General features: G+C 42.5%; 1 protein-coding gene across 1 annotated transcript in view; it reads left to right on the forward strand.

Moving 5' to 3' along the window:
* The first annotated feature begins 1,585 nt into the window (after positions 1-1,585).
* The window catches only part of GLI3 (GLI family zinc finger 3), a 204,521-nt gene continuing 185,518 nt past the window's right edge, over positions 1,586-20,588 (forward strand). Inside the window, exons 1-2 of the mRNA XM_058833075.1 lie at positions 1,586-1,704; positions 16,918-17,080. Of these exons, the coding sequence (XP_058689058.1) occupies positions 16,957-17,080 (124 nt within the window). The 5' untranslated portion in view covers positions 1,586-1,704; positions 16,918-16,956. The remainder of the gene's footprint in view (positions 1,705-16,917; positions 17,081-20,588) is intronic.

Genomic DNA, 20,588 nt, shown 5'->3' on the forward strand with positions numbered 1-20,588 from the left:
AATGGCCCTTTGAGTCAGGTAAGATTGCTTTCTCTTTGTTTCTAAAAAAACTCATGGACCAAGTCCCTCAAACCACAAATACCTGCAGCTTTGTTTTGCAATAAAATGAACATTTTCAGTGGTGAGGCTAAGGGATGCTTTATAAAATGCACAGCATCAAAAGCCAGTCTTCCATTTCCATCAGCAAACATACTTTTCTTTTCAAGAACCACTAATTTTTTGGGGACTTTCCAAATGAAGCCCGAGCTCGGGTACCTTGCTAAACTGTACGTATCAGAAACAAATCTTTACTTGGCTGTGTTGTGAGACAGGTTATGAACAAAGGTGCATATGAAGTATCTGACATTGTAATGGCTACACTTAAATACATATATACACATATAAATAAATAAATAAATAAATAAATATATATATATATATATATATATATATACAAACACACACATACATTTCCCGAGAGCCAGTCCCACCGTGTGACTTCATAGAAAATGGTTGTGGTAATATTCATTTACGGTTTCTCAGACTCTTTTAATATCAGGGGAGCAATCTGCAGACAAAAAGGCAAGGTGTCTTGTCAGGTCACATCATTTCCCGAAGGATGTAGATATTGGAACAAATGGCATCCTAGTTCCTGCTGTTTCTGAACCGCAGCATGCTGCTCGCAAGGAGCCCGGGGGAAAAAAGGAGATGATGGCCAAAGAGGAGGCAGCGGAGAGCCCTGTTCTATATGGAGAAGGCCAGAGGAGCCTGGCAGGGTGCTGGGGAGGTTGGCATGTGGGCTGGGAAAGGGGAGGCAGACGCAGGCATCACTGCCACTGTTCCACTCGCCCAAGCACTCGTATTTTTTCACCAAAAGAGCAATTTTTCGGTGTCACATGGCTTAGGTGAAACTTTCCTTGAAGTCCTCCAGTCAAGTCAGCCTGCGGCGCCAGAGCAAACGCGAGCCCAGAAGCCGCAGCACACAGAGAAAACCCACCCGGAGGGCACGTTTCCCCCCGAAAAGCCCTGAATTTTTGGCGGTCGGGAGAAAGGGGTGCCCACGGCATGAGTGCGCGGGAAACGGGGCTGCAGATGCAGGCTGAGCTGAAGGATGGAGCGGGAGAGGAGGGAGACGGAGGAAGCGCGACCCGAGGCGGAGGGGCCGCTCCGGGGGGGGCCCGCCGTCGCCCCGCGCTGCCTCCTGGCTGTGGGCGGGGTGTCACCGCCCTTGGGCCGCCGCCGGGGCGGGCCGGGCCGGGCCGGGGGGATGGCGGGGGAGGAGGAGGAGGAGGAGGAAGGGGGGAGCGGGGGTGTCATGCCGAGAGCGCGCGTCGCAGCCCGGCAGGCCGCGGCCCGACCCGCACCCCGGGGCGCAGCCCTCCGCCGCTCCCCCAGGCAAGCGGCCCCGCTCCCCGCCGGGCCCGCGGCACCCGCGCCGCGGGCAGCAGCCAGCCGCGTCCCGAACGGGCGGAGGGAAGGGGGGAAGGAGAGCGGAGCCCTCTCCGCCGCTCAGAGGAAGGGGAGGGAAGGGGGAAAGTTTAGCGGAGGGTGTTTGAGTCGGGAGTTATCCCTAAAGAGCCTTTCCCCTGATCTGATCCAGAGGGCAGCGCTGGGAGGAGGGGGCGGCGACGACGAGCAGCCCTGCAACATCTGTAAAACTTGAAGGAGGCGGCGGAGAGGAGCGCGCGAGACGGAGAAAAGCGAGAGGGACAACTTTTCCGACACGTGAGTACCTCGGCGCGATGTGTTTGTTCCCCTCCTTCGGTGGCTGCGCCGAGCCAAAACAATGCGGGGCGGCGGCGGGGCTGGAGGGGACGGGCGGCACGGGACGGGACGGAGGGGTCCCCCCTTCCCTCCCAAAACCGTTTGGTACCAGGCGGTGGATTTGGGGATACTTTTTTTTTTTCTTTTGCTCCCTCTCTTCTTTTTCTTCTTTTTCTCCTCCCCCCCGCTCTTTCTGTTGAACCAAATCAGAAATGTCAGTCAGTGCGAGTGAGTCAGAAGGGATCAGATTACAAGATCACTGAAACTGATGTCGGACCCGCGCACACACACCCCCACACGGAGGCAGAGGCGCGGGCTGCTCCCCGCGGGAGGCGGGCAGGGATAAAACAACCACCAACAACACCCGCCGGCCCTCCTCTGCCGCCCCCCGTCTCGCCTGTGTCCCGTCCCGTCCCCCTGCCCCGCGGGATGCCCGCCGGCCGCGGCGGGGGCCGGCCCCGCTAGCCGCGGCGGCGGGGGAGCGGCGCGGGACGAGCGGGCGGCCCCGGCCCTCGCCCATGGGCAGCGCGGGGGCTCGGCGGCAGCGGCGGCAGGTACGTACCCACTTGGGCGAGAAGTTCTTTGTTTCCCCGGCTCTACTCCGGGCCACTTTCTTGTCGTCTCCCAGCGCTCCGGCCCCGCTCCCGGCCCCCTTCCCGCTTCCCTAACTTGGAGGCGGGGGGCCGGGGGGACCGAGGTGTCTAACCCCCAAAATGGCTGTCACGGAGCGCGGGAGCCGAGGCGCGGGGTGCGGGGCCAGGCGGGGGCAGTCCCCGCTCCGGGCCGGGCCGGGCTCGTCCCGCGGCAGAGCTGCCGATGTGCGGGCGACAGCTGCTGTTTTATTTCCACCCCCTTCTTCTCGCCCCTGCTCCCCGAGCGACTCCCGGGCGTTTTCACGCCCGTGTGGCGGGAGGCCGGCACAAACTTCGCAGGGGGAAAGGCGAGAGGAGCGGGAGAGAATCCGCTGTCACATCTGGCGGAGCGGAGGCGCGCCCGGGGGGCCGTCGCTCCCTCCGGCTGCTCCCTGCGAGGAAGGGCACGGTCGGGTCCCGGTCGGGAGGGGGGCGCGGGGGTGCCGGCGGCTCTCGGAGCGGAGCAGCGCTCGGCCCGCTCCGCGCCGCCGCTGGCACCGGGTCGGGCGGGGGAGCGGGGCGGCGGGACGGGCCCGGCCGAGGCCGGGCGGGAGGAGCAGGGCGGCCGCCCCACGGGAGCTCTCGGAGCCGCCCCGGGCCGGCACCGCGGCCCGGCCGTGCACCGCCCAACTTGGGAGGGTGGGAGCAGCGCGTGTCCGCCGCGGTTCCGATTGTCCCGTGAAGTCGGCGGAGTGTTGGCACAATTCCCGCGCCTTCGGACGGGCCCGCAGCTGCTAGCGCCCGCTCCCCAAGCCGCGCACCACGTGAAGAGAAAAGGTAAAAGGAAACACACGCCCCCCGCTCCCCATCTCACTCCCCAGTTTTGTTTTTAACCCTCTGGTGCGTAGTTTTTATCTGGTCCTGCGGGTACGGTGTCCGTGGCCTTCTGCCAGTTTGTATGTAGATATATTTATGTAAAACATTTTCTCCCAGCTCCTTGCCAGCTGTTCCACATTTTCCAGCTGCCACTTCAGTTTGAAATGATGGACTGTACGGATCTCAAAGAGCCTTTTAGTCAGAGGTACGGATAGCTGTCCGTTTGATACACAGTGTCACGTTTTAGAGGCTGCTTCACTAAAGGAGCATTAAGTAGCAGCCCACTGCAAAACGCTCCTCTTCGTCGCGCCCCTGCTACTTCCCGCTTCATTTCCAAGGCTCAATAAACATGATTTCTTAAGCTTCAGCGTGCAGACTTCGTTTCTTTTGTGTGCGTGCTACAGAAAAACTTGGAAGCGAAATTTTCCAGAGGCCTTGAGATATGTGGCTGATTAAACCAACAAACATTTTTAGGAGGGCACGGCTGCCTCTCTCTCTGTGCTGTAGGTATCTGTTTTGAAATCATTTTAAGTTGCTGGAATAGTGAGAAATCACTAGGTTTCTCTGTGTTCCAAAATTGTTTTTCATGTGGTGTTCAACGAGATTATGGATAGAAATGTGCCAGAACTGGCCTTAAGTAGTTTGAATATTTGTGCAATCGCATTATAATTTGGAAAGGTGCCTCACTGATTGATTTCTATAATTATTTCATTTAGGTCCTTTATTAAAAATTAATAATGATCTGACAGTTTCTTAATTATATATGTCATGATTATTTTGAAGGAAGACAAATGCAGCGTTTTAAAAGTAAAGTAACCTTAAAATGTAAAAATTGCCATGTTCACACCACTGTATTTCAGTCGTGGAAATAAATATTAAAAGTAATGGTGAATGAGTTTAGCAGTGTAAACTGTAGGCAGCCTCTTGAGAGTTTGTTTATATAATGAAGGTTTGGGTATAACTAGATAGTATGTAAATACTTTCAGTTTTGTGTATAGCCCAATTCTAAGAGCATAAATAATACTAACTATGAGAGAAGGCTATTTTAAGGACAGAGGATTATTTCTTTAAAAGCAGGATTATATGATCTTGAATGAGTAGGAAGAATGAGTAAGAAAAGGACTCTCTCAGTGTATGTGTATTCTTTTAAGCAGCAGTGGAAGCAAAACTATGGCTTAAGGTGCCCGAATGAATGCACTCTTGCCTTCTGATAATAGCGTATGGTTTTCAGCAGGACATGCTGTTTTCCAAAGCTTTTCTGTAGAAGTACTGCAAAACAAAGACATCACCTGCATTTTCCTGCGTAAGTGGAGTAACATTTTTGGCTTGGGAAGGTGTACAGTGGCCAAGAAAGTGTTTTACTGCTGAATGTAATCATCAGTTGTGAAAGATTGTTCGTTTTCAAACACCAGACCAGTTTTTAGCTAAAAAATAAAAGTATCAATGGTTATAAATGTTTTTTGGTTTTTTTTTCTGAACAGTGTTGGAAAAAACAAAACGCTCAAGTTTGGAGACATCGTTATAATTTGTTCATCTTGCAGATTACTTGACTTTTTAACAAGATAAATGTATGCACTGATACTGACCCATGAAAGTTTCAGTTACACTTCCTGCCTCGTTTTGGGGAAGGCTGATTAAATTACCTGCACTCCTGTAGTGTATTTGAATTTTATTCTGCATCTTAGAGAAAAGAATGGTATATTTTTATGTTGCAGTGTTAGTGAAAAGTTAGTCATCTTTGCCTGATAAATAAGGAATTTGAGGGCTATTAAAGCAGGGTTTATTTGGAGTTATGGAAGGAGGCATTTTAATGATCAGTGTTGCATGTGTTCAACTATATGGAGACAGAAATGTACAAAGAAAAAGCAGACTTGAAGGAAAAGTGAATCAACGAGTCATGAAATCCTCAGGAAAACCTTAGTAATGGAATGTTAATGCTTTTAGACTATAGTAGATTACCTTAAAAGTCAGGCTTTTCTTCTTTATGCAATTGTTGTAAATCCCTAGCTAAAGAATACTTTGAAGAGAGCTTTAGTTTTTCTGGCACTCATATTCTGTAGTAATTCTGGTTGTTTTGGAAGATTCAAGATATTTTCTGCCAACTTGCAGTTAGGCAATTAAAATGCTAAAATGGCTACAGAGGAAGCTTCTTATTCAACAAAAGGTTCAGCTGTAATAATGATTTCAAGTTGTCTTTTAACCACAGGTTTTATAGTCATCCTCCCTTTAGACTCTGTCATTTTTATAAGGGAATTGATTTGTTATACTTTAAAATCAAATAAAATGAGACAGAATAAACAAAAATAGGGCATGGGTGCTGCTGCAAACTTTTCAAGTTCTTTCAGTGCATTTTTCATCTTTACTTTTATTTGATAGGTCTGTGAAATAGAGCTGTAGACTGGCAGACTTTAAATGAAATTTCACACTTTGATGATTTTTTTTAAACTTTGATATATTGACAGCAAAAGGAGCTGCAAAGCTTTTATATAACTTGAGCAGTAACGCCAAGCAGCAGTCAAACGTCTCTATGCATTTGTGTTTAACTGCAGAAGAAAAACATGTCCATGGGCAGTAGAGGGTTCTTATCAACTCCCTAATCCCAGATCCCAGCAAACCTTGAGGGCATGCCTCAGATCTTGCTGAAATCATTGTAGACTCTCACAGTTTGCAGATTAAATATGCTATGTGTTCCTGGCTCCAACAACAGTTTTATGAGCTCACTAAGCTTCCTGTTTTAAGATCCTTTTCTGAAGTTTTTAGGAGCTGCTAAGGGCGATGCTGTCTATGGCAAGTGGTACTTGTTAATTTAGGGACACTTTAGGTATTTCATTCTGTCTGTAAAAAGAGCCAAAATTGCTATTTTCAAATTAGAAGTCGAGTTGCACCGAAAAAAAAGGAGCTCCTTTAAAGAGGGATTCTGTTGTTTCAATGTGTTTGTCAGTACACAAGGTGACAAAGTTTATACGAGGCTTGATTTGTTTTATGGGGCTTGACTCTGACCGGGCTCTTTAAAAGGAGACTTTTTCAGTTGTAATTCTAAGCACAATGCAGCTTTTAGTACATAATTTCTGAGCCTCTTTTAACCAATTGTGTTTGTAGCAGCTCATTAAACATACCTTTGAAGTTCTTGTTCTCCTTTACATCTCAAAGAAGGGAAAATATATTCTGCCAAGAATGAATTTGTGTGACTCAGGTGGTTGACCCTGGGATTTGTTGACCCTTCTGAACGTATGGGATTGCCCCTCACATTCAGAGTCTGGTCTTTTCTAGGTGCTAAATAGTTAACTCTTATATTTTATTCACTATAATCATGTTTATGTATTCGGTGTAATAGTTTTAATTAAAAAGGAAAATACTTATTGTCCAACAACATGTGTCATATTATTCCCGAGAGAACTTGAGCCAATTTTGTGCTTAAAGGTTATTCAGTGAATGAAATTTTGAAAGCCCATTTGTCAAGGTACTGCACGGTTTCTGTTGGTTTTCAACCCCCAAATTCATTGTCCGCATGGCCCAGTCATTAGTCAGCAGTGTATTAGTGCTGCCTTCAGGCAATGCTGCCCAGCACTTCTTCTCACCATTATAGCTCTAAAAGTGTACTCTGCCGACTGGTAGAATTACTGCTCTGATTTCCGCTTGGCTGGTTTTGAGGTAAGTCCCCTCCCTACCTTCCAGCTCACTCTAATCCCTGCTTTCTTTTAAGGCTGCTTTCTGAGAGGTTTAGGGGAAAACTTTCTTAAAGATTGTGCTGGCATCATACTGTGGTTTTGTTGTGGTGTACTCTGTACATGTAAATTGTACCTGCCTTACCTTGAAAGTGTATTAAATTGGCTGCTGACCTGAAGAGTTGGTTTCTCTCTTTAAGAACAAAATAAGAAATGAAACAATATACTGATGTTAAAAACCCCTGCAAGGTTATGTAGATTACAAGGGACAAAGTAATTGGGATAGAATGTGTTTGTCTCTAAATAGTTGTTCCATGTCAGAACTGATAATATCAGAATGCACTACAAGGAGATCTGATTGAATAATTTTCTTAGCTGAAGTTGCCACTCAAATGTCAAATGATTTTTTACACTGATTATCAAGATGATTAGGCCTTTTTAAAAATTTATGCTTTATTTTTTACTGATGCTCAAAATGTTGCTGCATCTTTTTGGTGTCTGATACTTAGTTCAGGGTAAAGTACCCAACAGACCTTTTGGTGGTTTAGAGCTGAACCCCCCCCAGTAATGTTTGCTGCTTTGTATGAGGCTCTGTTTTCTTTGCATACAAATCTGTTAATGTCAAGAAAATCAACTGCGTGTAAAGAATACATCATCCAGCTGCCCTGAGAATGAAGCCTTCATTAGATAAGATGTATGAATACCTGAAACTGAAGAGTCAGAAACACAGATCAAGTTAGTGTCAGTTCAGTATGCTGTTCTGAACCACGTATATTAAAATGAAATCCTAGCACTACTGATTCTTAACTAGCAGGATGTAGTTTGGTGGGGTTTTGATTGGCTCTTCAATTCACTATGGATGTTTTTTTCTAGGTAAATAATACAGCTGTATAATTCTGTGATTACATTATTTTAACAAGGATAGTGGATTGAGGATTGTGCATTTGTAATGCAGCTGTTCAATTCAGTTGTGCCGTTGTTTGTCCAGTTACAAAAACATGAAGGAATCATAATGCAGTTTTCCTGCTATTAGGAGACAGGTGTAAAACTTAAAGTAAACTATAAAAGCTGAAGATAAAGTTTTATAAAGTACCGTTCACACTTGAAGTTCTTCCTGGGTATATGGGGATTTCCTAGCTCTTTTACGTGCTAAATCATCCGTGTTGGGTTAGAACGTGAAATTGTGGATGAAGGTATCCCTTAACCTGAGAGTATGCTGAGGAGATAAACAGGCTTCCAGGAATGGGACTGTGATCAAAACATGGCACTTTCAAAAACATTCTACTTGATTCCTTTGATCTTGTTTTAAAATGCTAATTGTAAAATATGGAATACAGTCTTTTCTTCTTTCATTTGCATATCATAAGTTGGGAACAGAGCGCACATCTTTGCAATAGATGTACATTAAATACATTCTTCTTGAGCTCAGTTCCTGTATAGATTGACATTGATATATAGATCTAGTTTTGTTTCTAAGGAATCTTTCATCTGTTGGGATTGATGAGATAAAGCAAAAAGTGTAAAGAAAGTGGTCATTTCACTGGAATGTTGAGCTCCAGTGCTTGAAATTAGAGTATTTCTGCGTTTTTCTGTCGAAGTTGTAGTGACTTCTTACTTTATTGAAAGGTGCAAAGCACATCCATTGCAGATGTTTGTAATTTGCTTTACCAAGCTAAGAAGGCAAAACCAAAATGGCAAAGGTGAAAGCAGCCTGTACTGTCAGCATAAGTATCCTGGGAGCAGTATCAGCAGAGGAAGTCATAGAGTATGTTATCCACACAGCATTTCTTGCTGTTGTCCCCCTTGCTGCTCTCTCCGAATATTCCTGGCCTTTCAGATCCTGACCATATGAATGAACCAAAATCCAGGTTTCATAAAACAAATGTCTTGCCAAAGGAAGTCACTGCACTGTTGCTTAAGTTTGTTTTGGATTTAGTGCTGTTGAATTCCTGAAGAAAGACAGGGGCAAAAACAAAGTGTAGACTTGGTAGGGAAGTTTGAAGTATCGCCCCTCATTGTAACCTATTGCTACAAAGAGTACAGTCCACAGGAGAATTTTTTCCTACCCCCCTGTGCTAATTCTTTTACAGCTAATCTTACTTTGACATAATTATTAGAGTTTTTCCTGCTGCAGAATTTGAAGCACAAGAACAAGTAGGATTGCAAAACAAGCAGTAACAGCTTATTCTGAGTTTCTGAGCAATATTAGGCAGTTTAATTGGAAGGAGTTCTGATTTCTCAGGGTAAGTGCATTACTAGTTTTAGACACACACCCCTGTCCCCAAATATATTAAAGTGTTTGGAGACTTGAAAGATATATAGCACTTTCTATTTTTTAAGAAATAAACTTTATTCTTTCCATTGTGTTTAGATAGTTTGTAAGAGAGTCAAAAAAGGAATAAGGAAACCCAAGACCATGTGATAAAAATAACAAATGCTTAAATGCAGAGTTAATGACTTGATTTGTTTTGTTTTTGTTGTGGGGTTGTTTGTTTGTTTTTCTTAATTTTAAAGTTCAGTTCCTTACTGTAAAGACTTTCATTCAGTGAATTGATTGTAAAATTTTACCTCAGAGCATATATCATATCTGAATTGTAAAAACACTAAGTCTGGGCTCTGTTTCCATCAGCTTTGTATTGCATTTTCCCAAAGAGCAGCTTCTGTGAGGGACAGACTAGTTGGAGATGGGCAGTTCGACCTAAATCCTTCAGTGTTGTTATCCATTAAGTTCTATTTACTGAGTGTGAAAATGAATCATCTCTTTCCTGGCAGAAATCTGTTTTATTTATATACAGAGTTTAATCTGTTGAAGTAATAGTAAAAACATTTAATTGGGGTTATCTTATCAGCTTTTTAAATCCGAAAACAAAAGCAGATATAATCTACTTGTAAAATGGTGTGGTTGATGTGTATTTAAAGCAACTGAGATGCTGCCTCAGTAGAAAGTGCTGCTTATTGATACAATTGTATGTGTATGTTTAAAATATGTTCAGAACTTTTAGGTAGCTGAGTTATCTGTAGCACAAATACATAAGCAAACATATAATTCCCCTGGAGTCAAGCAACTATTAGCATCAATCAGTAGTTCAGTGTACGCCACAATATTTTCTCACTTAGGATCTTAATCACGAGGATGCTAATAGCACTGGTTTGCCTAGCTGATTGCCTTTGTGTTTGTGATCCTCCCTTATTGTTGCCACAAGCTATTTAACCTATCAGGAATAGATCAGATCGTCATTAACCAGGCTTAAGGTCTAGTTGTTTTTCATTCTTTATTGGGGGGAAAGAAATCAAAGGAAAGTAACAAGGAAAAGGCTGAAGATAGTAATGAATTTGGAAAGATTGTATTAATACATGTTGTGTCTCTTAACTTGGGGTACCTTTCAATTTCAAGCTACAAATCCACCTATTTGATTCTGTCAAGCTTGCCTTCCTTCCTTCCTTCCTTCCTTCCTTCCTTCCTTCCTTCCTTCCTTCCTTCCTTCCTTCCTTCCTTCCTTCCTTCCTTCCTTCCTTCCTTCCTTCCTTCCTTCCTTCCTTCCTTCCTTCCTTCCTTCCTTCCTTCCTTCCTTCCTTCCTTCCTTCCTTCCTTCTTCCTTCCTTCCTTCCTTCCTTCCTTCCTTCCTTCCTTCCTTCCTTCCTTCCTTCCTTCCTTCCTTCCTTCCTTCCTTCCTTCCTTCCTTCCTTCCTCCCTCCCTCCCTCCCTCCCTCCCTCCCTCCCTCCCTCCCTCCCTCCCTCCCTCCCTCCCTCCCTCCCTCCCTCCCTCCCTCCCTCCCTCCCTCCCTCCCTCCCTCCCTCCCTCCCTCCCTCCCTCCCTCCCTCCCTCCCTCCCTCCCTCCCTCCCTCCCTCCCTCCCTCCCTCCCTCCCTCCCTCCCTCCCTCCCTCCCTCCCTCCCTCCCTCCCTCCCTCCCTCCCTCCCTCCCTCCCTCCCTCCCTCCCTCCCTTCCTTCCTTCCTTCCTTCCTTCCTTCCTTCCTTCCTTCCTTCCTTCCTTCCTTCCTTCCTTCCTTCCTTCCTTCCTTCCTTCCTTCCTTCCTTCCTTCCTTCCTTCCTTCCTTCCTTCCTTCCTTCCTTCCTTCCTTCCTTCCTTCCTTCCTTCCTTCCTTCCCTCCCTCCCTCCCTCCCTCCCTCTCTCTCTTTCTCTCTCTCTCTCTCTTTCTCTCTCTCTCTCTCTTTCTCTCTCTCTCTCTCTCTCTCTCTCTCTCTCTCTTTCTCTTTCTCTCTCTTTCTCTCTCTCTTTCCATATACAGATAGCAACTACTGCATTTATAGATGTTGCATGTAATTGAAATAGGGATAGGTATTGTGAAATATAAGATACCTTGCCCCCCCCCCCCCCCCCAGCTTATTGTTTCTTGTGGTATTATATAACATGGATATAAGACTCTTTGTGCTGTTTATATTGGTCTTACTCTTACTGTGAGTAGTTGTCTCAACAGGGAGGAACCCAAATAAAATTTACCCTGGAGTTGTTTATGAGGGTTGCAGAATTTTGGTTTAGCTTTACAAAGACTTGGGAAAAATATATATTAGGATATATATATATTTCCCAATATATATATTGGGAAAAGTAATTGTTCTAAAAATATACAAGTTAGTTCCTGTAGATATTACAAAAATGGTGAGATATACCAAGACGTTAATGTTACATCTGGAAGATACTTCTTAAAATGTCTGAGTGCTTGAACATTTTTCATCAGGTTCTGTCAGGACTAACTTTGTCAATGCAGCTTTGCCAGCAGGTTTGATAGAAAGCAATGCTGAAATCTAGGTGGATTTTGGAAGTTAAATGTACCTGAATCAAGCCTGTATAAATCAGTGTGAAATAGCTCCCGTATAATAGCTTAAGATTGTCTCATATAAATTTTGCATTTGAATGTAGCTGAACAAGATGCATTTTTTTATCCTTAAAAAATCCCAAGGAACAGTGTAACCCATGTTGATAAAATTGATAAAGGGTCCTTTATGGTTGAGAGAGACTGTAATTTCCTGATTGTTCTTCATGCCTCCCCTTGTGTTTTTCACTTTCATACAGTTGAGCTGTTCAAGATGTATTGTATCCCCAAAGACTGCTTCCAGTAGTGTGGATCAAAGTAGTACCTATGAACACCCTAACTACCCAGAGTCATTTCTGAGAAATTAAACATGCTATGTTTGCTTGCACGCTGATTGGGGCACTCTGGTTGCTGATAGCAATCAGTATGAACTTCCCTACTGCTGATGTAATGATGATGAATGCTGTGACACTGCTATTTCAGACAGCTCTTCTCAGCGGATGCAAACCACTTGTTAATGAATTGAATACAACTATGGCAGCATCAAGTAAAACAGGGAAAGGGTTTACTTGTTCTTTTTTATTTTTTTAATTCAGCGTGTTAAAAAATACCCCTCAAAAAATAAAAATAAACCAAAGAAAGGCAGATGATTTAAGTTCACAAGAAACATAAACCAGTCTTAACATGCAAATTGAGAATTTTAAATGCTTACACTTCAGCACTTTGACCAAAGCAAGCAGTCTTGTTGAAGTCAGTGACCCTATTCCTAACAATAATTATTTGCATGGTCTGGTCTTTAAAACTAATGTATGCAATATAAATAAAATTATTTAAAAAGTAGTTCAGAGAGGAGAGTTGATACAGGGTAAAGATTTCATGGAAAATTGAAATGTATGTTCAGAAAGCATCAGATTTCTTGTTCTTCCAAGCACAGGGCTGCTTCACTGGTTTTGGTTAGTTTGGACTGTGAGTAAATGAACAAAAAGATGTGGGTTTTTTCCTCCCCAGTATATTAATATGATCATTTTTACTACTGTAAGGCACCGTTTTATAACCAACATACATAAGGACCGGAAATTACATAATATTAAGTTACTTGAAAGAATGTTTTTGTTTGAAATAAGTTTCCAACATACTGTGATTTGTTGACACTCCTTTTAAAAGGGACAGTTTTCCTCATTTAACTCCTCATTCCAGTAGCTTGTTCCTAAAATTCCTCCAATATAATATGCACTTGGGGAAGGTTTACATTTATATTTTAAAAAGAAGAGACACACCTGCAGGCAGGTTACTGTTTTGAGAGGGATTAGGTTTAAAATGGGGATCTGGAATTAATTGTGCAGGCTTCAGGGATATTACAAAAGGTTCAAGCATGGTTGAATGGGAAAAAGCCATGAATGTTTGCTTTCAGGAAGGAATGTTTATCCCTCTATTTACCTATGGAAGTTCAGGCTTTTGCCCATGTACTGTTATAGCATTTTCTTGCCATTCATATGCACATGGAGATGCTGGCTAGCCGATGAAACTAGCTTTCAGGTTTTTTGAAAGTGGGACTCCTTGCTGCGAATAGATGATGATTGTTTCAGGCCTGGAGGCGGGAACAGGAAAGTCACTGATCCACATTCTGGAGAGAGACACATACACCCTAATATAAGCCACTGTGTATTTTAATGTGGAGACAATGTCAGGCTGGCTGATTTTTAGAATACTTTTTGATAGGGATTAACAACTAATGGAAATAAATCTTTACATAACCTGGGACTTTTTTTTTTTTTTTTTTTTTTTTTTTTTTTGGTGATCTGCAGCTCCCATATTTCAGTATAGTTTCTGAGAGAAAATAAAAGTCAGACAATTTGAAGGATAATGATTCTAGAAGATGTGTATCTGGCTTGTGTTTTCAATTTAATGTTAAGGTAGTCTTCAGGGGAAAAAAAAAAAAAATTTTTGGGGTACCATATTGATCTCCTGATGACCACTTCCCTGAGGGGCATGCTTGGCAGAACATAGCAAACCACCTCCCTCTAATTATTAGTCCTGGCATCTCCTCTGGCCTTCCATATCTTCCCAACCATGCGTGCCACCGTTGATGCACCACTGGGGGCTTGCTGGATCTGCAGGAGTTCTTGCAGGTGTCCGTGCCACCTTGTTGTGTGTGTGGGTTGGGAGCAGAGGAAGGAAGGCACAGCAGAAAAGGCCTGCAGTGCCAGGGACAATTGGCTCGTAGTGCAGGGTGTAGAGCTAAGTAAGAAAGTTTACTCTAGTGGTGTTCCCTCTTTCATGCTGACACAAATAAAAGCAGCCTTTTGAAGGTAAACTAAGTAGACATGAACTAGAAAAAGTACCAAGAGCAGATGTTTGTATTAGGTCTTGGCCAGTTCTGCAATTTTCTGTCCAAAAATTTAAGTGCTGCTTTAGGCCTCTGTTCTGTACTGTGGTCCACACCAGGTAGCATGAAACAGAGAAGTGATAGATACTGATGAAGACTATTGAATTATGTCTGCTATTCTCTTTTCCAGTAAAGAAGATGACCCCAAAAGACCAGAAAAATCTCAGTGGCAGGCTGTTGGGGAAAGAAATAAAGTAGCCAAGAGAATAAATGATGTCAGTCTGACCACGTGTTGCTCTTGAATTGTAGATGACCCAAAGATGCTTTTTATGAGATTAAGGCTTTTACTCCTTAAAGTACCTGCATGACTTTCCTTTTCTCAGAAGTGGTAGGACCAGTTTATGATGGAGGTCCCATCAGGATGAAGAGGGGAAGGAGGTGTAGATAAGTGAGGAAGTGGAGATAAATGAAGGCTCCTTGCACATGCATGCTTAGACATCTCTGTGGCAGGAGGCAGTGGAACCACTTTAGATACCTGTCATGATTTTCGTGACCTCTCCCCAAATGTTTCATGTCACTCTGCTGGCCTTGTGCAGGCAGAGTATATGTCTTCTTCCTTTCTAGTTGAATAGGGAGTATAATTGCTTCCTTTCATGACTTTAAGTCAAAATCAACATGCTTGTGAACCAAGGACCAAACAAAAAGGGGGACGAGTTCTGCAGCTTCGTTTTCCAGGTTTTCAGTATACTCTTTGATGTAAGTGAAGATGCCATCTCAGTGGCCATCTTGGCCCTTAGAAAGCAATGGAAGGAAAAATAGCCACAACTGAAGATGTGTAGCTTTTTTAGTTCCTTCAGAGAGGCATAGAAAATCATTAATCTAGAATTAGAATTAGAATTAGAGAATTTTAACTCAAAGGTGGTTAGTCAGAGGATGGGAGGGTACATTGAAGGGCTCACTCATGCAGTGTTTGGAGGCTGGGTAGTGGCATGTTTTGGTGTTTATGTGGCCAGGGCTGTATAGAGAAAGAAGTTCCTGTCAGTGTGGGGTAAACAGCTTGGCAGCAGTGCCAGCCCCCATCCCCTCTACTAATGCAAGAGACTGAGAGACAAAAGAGATTTGAGCTAACTGACTAAACTGGGGATGCCCTTCTATGAGGTGTGCAAAGGGAAAGAGGGAGAAGGCATATGAGAACTTTGGAAAGGTGCTGTTTACAAAGCTCATGTGAGATGTCTTCTCAAGGAGACTTGTGCATTGCTGGGTAAAAATTTCTGTTACAAGTTGAGTATTGTTAGATCTCTCCTACTCTCTGAAGACACCTGACAGTCCCCGTAGCATTCTGGTAGGAAGTTGTTTCACAGATCACAATAATATTTATAGCACTTTCACAGATAGATCTTAAGAGTAGCCTTAGAAGTGCTTTTCTATGGCAGGCAAAACTTTGTTATTCCTGTTTTTAGCAAGGAAGAAACTCAAGGGAAGAAGAATGCCTTGCCAAAGCTTAGACACTAGGTCAGGGGCAGAGAGTATGTGATATCTAGCCCAGTTCCTTGGCTGTGCTGCCTAGCTAAATAATGATTCATTTAGTGATGGGGCTCTGCTTTGATCCCTACTGTATAACAATGAGGCTTTGGAGTGTTCTATTGTACTATTAAAAAGAACTCCTACTAGGAAGGTGGGAAGGGGAAGGTTTACTAGACAGCTGTGTTTGTGATGAATTTGCTTTGTAGACATTTTTGTTTGTTTGTTTGTTTGGTGTTGTTTCTGTGTTAGAATTTGGGAAACAGGCTGCTAATAAAATTATGCTTTATTATACTTTGTGGCTTTTTGAAGCCCTTTTTTAAGTTTTGTTTAAATGGTGTCCTAGAAGAGTGTGACTTCCTTCCATTTTAGACCCATTTGACTACCAAGCAGTGTTGCTCAGAGCAGAAAACTATTTTTTGTTGTTGTTGCATAGATCAATTTCAGACCACAAAAGTAGCAAGGTATTCAGTTCTAAACATGATGTGTGCTGAATATTGATGATTTGTGTGAAGCTTACTTGCACAGATGGGTGTGCATTAACTTGAACTGCAGACTAGTGCTTAATGTTTGTGACCTTCACATCCTAAGATCCCTGCCTGGAGAAATCTTGGGGCCTGGTGTGCCTGCACTGATGCACAAGCAGAGATTCCCCATTTGGAAATTTTTGCGCTTCTTGTGTTTCCATCAGGAATGTAAAATATCTGAGAATAGGGAGAAATTATTGGTGGGGTATAAAATGAATGTATCACTGGAGAGAACACTGACAACATCCAGGAAAGGCAAAATAACCAGATACACACCTCTACAGAGCTTTTCATTTCCAGCATTTTCATGCAAAAGAAAGTGATCTCATTATCTGCCACCAGCAATAATATTTGTCTTTCCCTGTGGTTTCGGGGTGTTTCGCCAATACAATTTTGTTTGAGTTAGATTTCTGAACAAACAAAGTGAGGGATGTTTACATGAGTAACAAGGTGTACAGATAGATGGGATAATTCCTGCTGCAGTGTTTCCACACCATCAATGTTGAAATTTAAATATTTGGCTTCTAGAGTCAACATGAAGGTCTGTCTTGATTTATTTTTTTTTTTCCTTGTTCCAAAGTTCTCTGGGCAGAATAGAAAAATACTGGCCTTTTTTTCCCCTTGGCTCCATTAAAACCCCACAGAATTAAAAAAAATGGACCTACCCATCAAACAGCATAGTGGTTTGTAATGCTGATTCTCTTCAAAGGCAAACATGCCTAGTTTTGGTGTTAGTATTTCTTTAAATTCCTCAGGAATTCATGCATGCAAACATGATTTGATGAGCTTACAGAACTGTGAACTGCTAATTCAGTTGTGCTCCAGGCTCTTCTTCAGGTGAGAGGGGTTAGAAGATGTGGGCTAAGCTTTCAAACAGTCTTTAGAGTTTATGACTCTCTTGTTTCATTCAGGTATTAGTGCAAGGAGAGCTGAAGTAATGAGAAGTCATCATGGAGGCACAGTCCCATAGCTCTACCACAACTGAGAAGAAAAAAGTGGAGAATTCCATCGTGAAATGCTCCAGTCGAACAGATGTCAGTGAGAAAGCTGTTGCCTCCAGCACAACTTCCAATGGTGAGTAACAGCAGGGATTTACTAGCAGCCAAACCTACAGTAATTTTATGTTCACTGCATTCCTTGTGAATTGAGCATTTGCACCTGGATCAGTGTTTGTTCTACAGAAAGGCTAGAGAAAATGAATGGAGGAGGGGTGGTGGTGGTGGAAAGTGGTAGGATACAATAAGGCCTGTTTTGGCGTCAGGCATAGTCTCTTTCTTCCAGATGTTCTAATTTGAGATGTAAATGTGCTAAGTTATTTATTGTAGGAAGTTCCTGGTTTGGGCGTTTTGGAAATTGGCTTGATTAGCCTGGCAGGGCCTGCAAGTGCTTTGCATTTGGTCATTGAAATGTCTTACACTAGTTAGGTAATTAGTTATTACTATAGAGACAGAAGTAGGTCTGTCAAAATTAATGGCAAAGGGTTTTTTTTTCTTTTCTTTTACAAATAAACTTCCTTCTCACAAAGGGCTGTCCCACCTCCCCCAAGTTCCTTAATGCCTGGAACAAAACATCAAGCTAAGTGTGTATCCTCTGGTGGATTCATTTCAAAGTTGTGAATGTACAGCTTGTAGATTTGCAAAAGTGGAGTAGTTTGCTTAATTCTCCCCAGAGATTATATCTCAGTTGACAATTTTACATATGCCCTGCCTCTCAGAAGAGTGTGAGCTAATCCCAGCCCTAGACCTTTTCATTGTTGGGTGTAGGAGGGCTGAGCATATTGGTTCCTACTAATGTAAAACTCCTGTTGCATTAGGAAGAAAAATTGCTTGAAATTGTGTGGGCAGAGTTTAGACCTATGGATTTTGGATAGTTGCAGATTAACTTCTGTTTTTTTTACAGTATTGTAAAATACTGTAAAATTATTTTACAATATTGTAAAATATTGTAAAATCAGTATTGTAATGGCTAAAACCAGAAAATACCTTTCTGTATATTTTGTGGTCCTGGTGTATTTCTGGCAGAACATTTTCTGTTCGCACTTTCTGCTTCCAGCATGCTCACTTTTCTGGGCTTGTGGTCCTGGTCAGGTTCTCATTTTGATATCTTGAATAAAGGTTTCTGCTTTCTCAAAGAAACAGGTTATGTCCCACTAGACTACAGGAGAAAATACATGACTCCTATAGCCATACTGGAGGGGAGTCTCCATGGGTCAGTAAAAATTAGATGGCACATATCCCAGTATCCTTTTGTGTGACTGGACTTCAGATTCAAAACAAACTCAACACCTGCTGACCTACTAGATGGAATTGATCCCCATGAGAGCATAAAAACTCTTGAGCTGCTATGGAAAAGGTTGCATCAGTTTTCTGAGGCATATGAAATTAGATCCTCAGCTGGTGTAAGTCAGGACAGATCCGTTGCTGTCAATAGAATTACAGTGGTTCACGTTAGCTGAAGAGGTCCCCATTGTATTTTTTTATTTAATTGATAATAGGATTTTCCACATTGGCCCAACTTTTTGAACAGATGCACAGTTAAACACATGCATATTCTTTGATGTGTCAGGGGTTTGCACTCAAACATTCATCTCTGACTGTTTGGACTAGCTTGAATGTTACTGGTAAACACTTAGATTTAGAGGGCTAAAATGAAAGGCTTCGAGATGTTTTTGCCTAATTCTGACACTTATGTACCACGCGGTCAAGTAATTTTCTTTATTTAATGGTAGTATTAGTTCTTAACTACATGCTTCACCTATGGGGAGTATTACTGCATGTCAGGGTCATCAAAATCGAAAGAGCTGGAAAGACTTAAAGTCCAATGAATGACTACAAAGTCACTGGAATTATCTCCTACTAATGGAAGGAGATGCTAATGTAGTACACATCCTGGGGCCCAAGGTTTCCTTAAGACAATGGCAGTTAACTTTGTTTTCAGTGGGTGAATGTTAGCCTTGTTAGTCTTTGTATTTAAGGAAGTCACCAGGCTCTCCAAGGTTTGGGTTTCTAATCTACCTTCATTCATAACAGAGGCACAACAGCTTTCCAGAGCTGCAGAGCTTGGCTTCAAAAGGATAAAAAAATCGACTCCCTCTTTGATATGAAAAATTTCCTCTTAGTCTAGAGACTTCGTGGAGCATGTACCAAAACAAATACTAATACTAAAACTTTAGGAACTTAAATATAAGTTTTACTCTTGCAGTGTTGTAAAAGTTTTGCTTCTTGCAGATGTGATATTGTCATGATAATGAATTTTGGTTACAGGGACAATTTGCATGAAAGCTGGAGCTTGCATCGCATTTGCATCTTTTGTTCTTTAATGCTGGAATGAGTATTACTACAAAAACATCATCAGTTACTATAAGACACCACTCCTACAAAACATGCAGCTTTTGTCGATTCAGTGCCTCTTTTTTTTTGTAAAGGGCTGTGGTAATGTTAAATGTTGTGATTTGCATTTGAATGCTCTGTTAAACAAGGTAAGGTACCCTTAAAAATAAAAAAAGGGCAGGATGATCCCTGCTATTCTTCTCACAAGACTGATGTCATTGCAGAGCAACATCTGCCTATCCTACCATGTCACCTCATAATCATCTCTAATATCAGTGCTTCTGTTCTTCTAGACAACTCATGAATTAACAAAGTTTGCAGGGTAAAGTTTTATTGATACCTGTCTGAGGTGGGATGTACAGACTAGTATTTTCTCAGTAGCTCTGCTGACTTCTGAAGTTGTCAGAACTTGGATCATAAACAGATGGAAAGCTGCTAGTTATAGCTTTTATGCAAAGCATACAGTAATGAAGAAACAAAGAAAATGCCATTATTTCAACGGTTCCCAGAATTAAGTGACACACCCAAGAGCAGAATCTATGTTAATATGGCTATTGAGTGTGGCAAACTTTTAAATCAGCGTGCAGACTGTGTATTGAAGAGTCTGGTGTAAATCTAGATGCAAGGGAAAGTTGGAAAGGTGACCTGGAAGGGGAGCTCACATGTTGACCTGAACAATGAAGTTCTGAGGCTCACACTAAGGGTGCCCTTTGGAAGGTACCAGCTGCACTGCAGTCTCAAGCACTGAGCAGGCGTGGGCCACAGTTTACACATTAGCCACTTCTGCTGACTTCTGACATTACTTAGTGCCATAAAGATTTCTGCTGCACTCAGCTGACAAACTCTGTGTTGCTGAGATGCTTGCAATGTGTTAGATAAAGACCTGCTGCTAGCATTTCCATTATAAACCCCTAAATTTCAGGATTTATAACTAAACCATTGAAATTTGCTCCAGGACAAAACGTGTTCTGGAGGAAATTAAAACTTCTTTTAAAATAGAAGAAAGTGATAAAAAATTTTAAAAAGAAATAATAATTTGTAGTAACTACAATGTAATAAGAAATGTAATACAAAAAATCTTTGGTGCACTTTAATTCCCAGTGGAACCACTCTTGTTTTGTTTTAAATTAATTTTTGCAAGCTTTTGTTCTTTGTGTTTCATTTTGTGTGTCTCAAACTGCATGCAGTTTACTAGGGTACATTCCTTCACAAGTTGTTCCTTTTCATCCTTTGTTTGACTGCTATATTTACTG

The sequence above is a fragment of the Poecile atricapillus genome, chromosome 2, assembly GCF_030490865.1.
Source record: "Poecile atricapillus isolate bPoeAtr1 chromosome 2, bPoeAtr1.hap1, whole genome shotgun sequence".
Taxonomy (NCBI): domain Eukaryota; kingdom Metazoa; phylum Chordata; class Aves; order Passeriformes; family Paridae; genus Poecile; species Poecile atricapillus.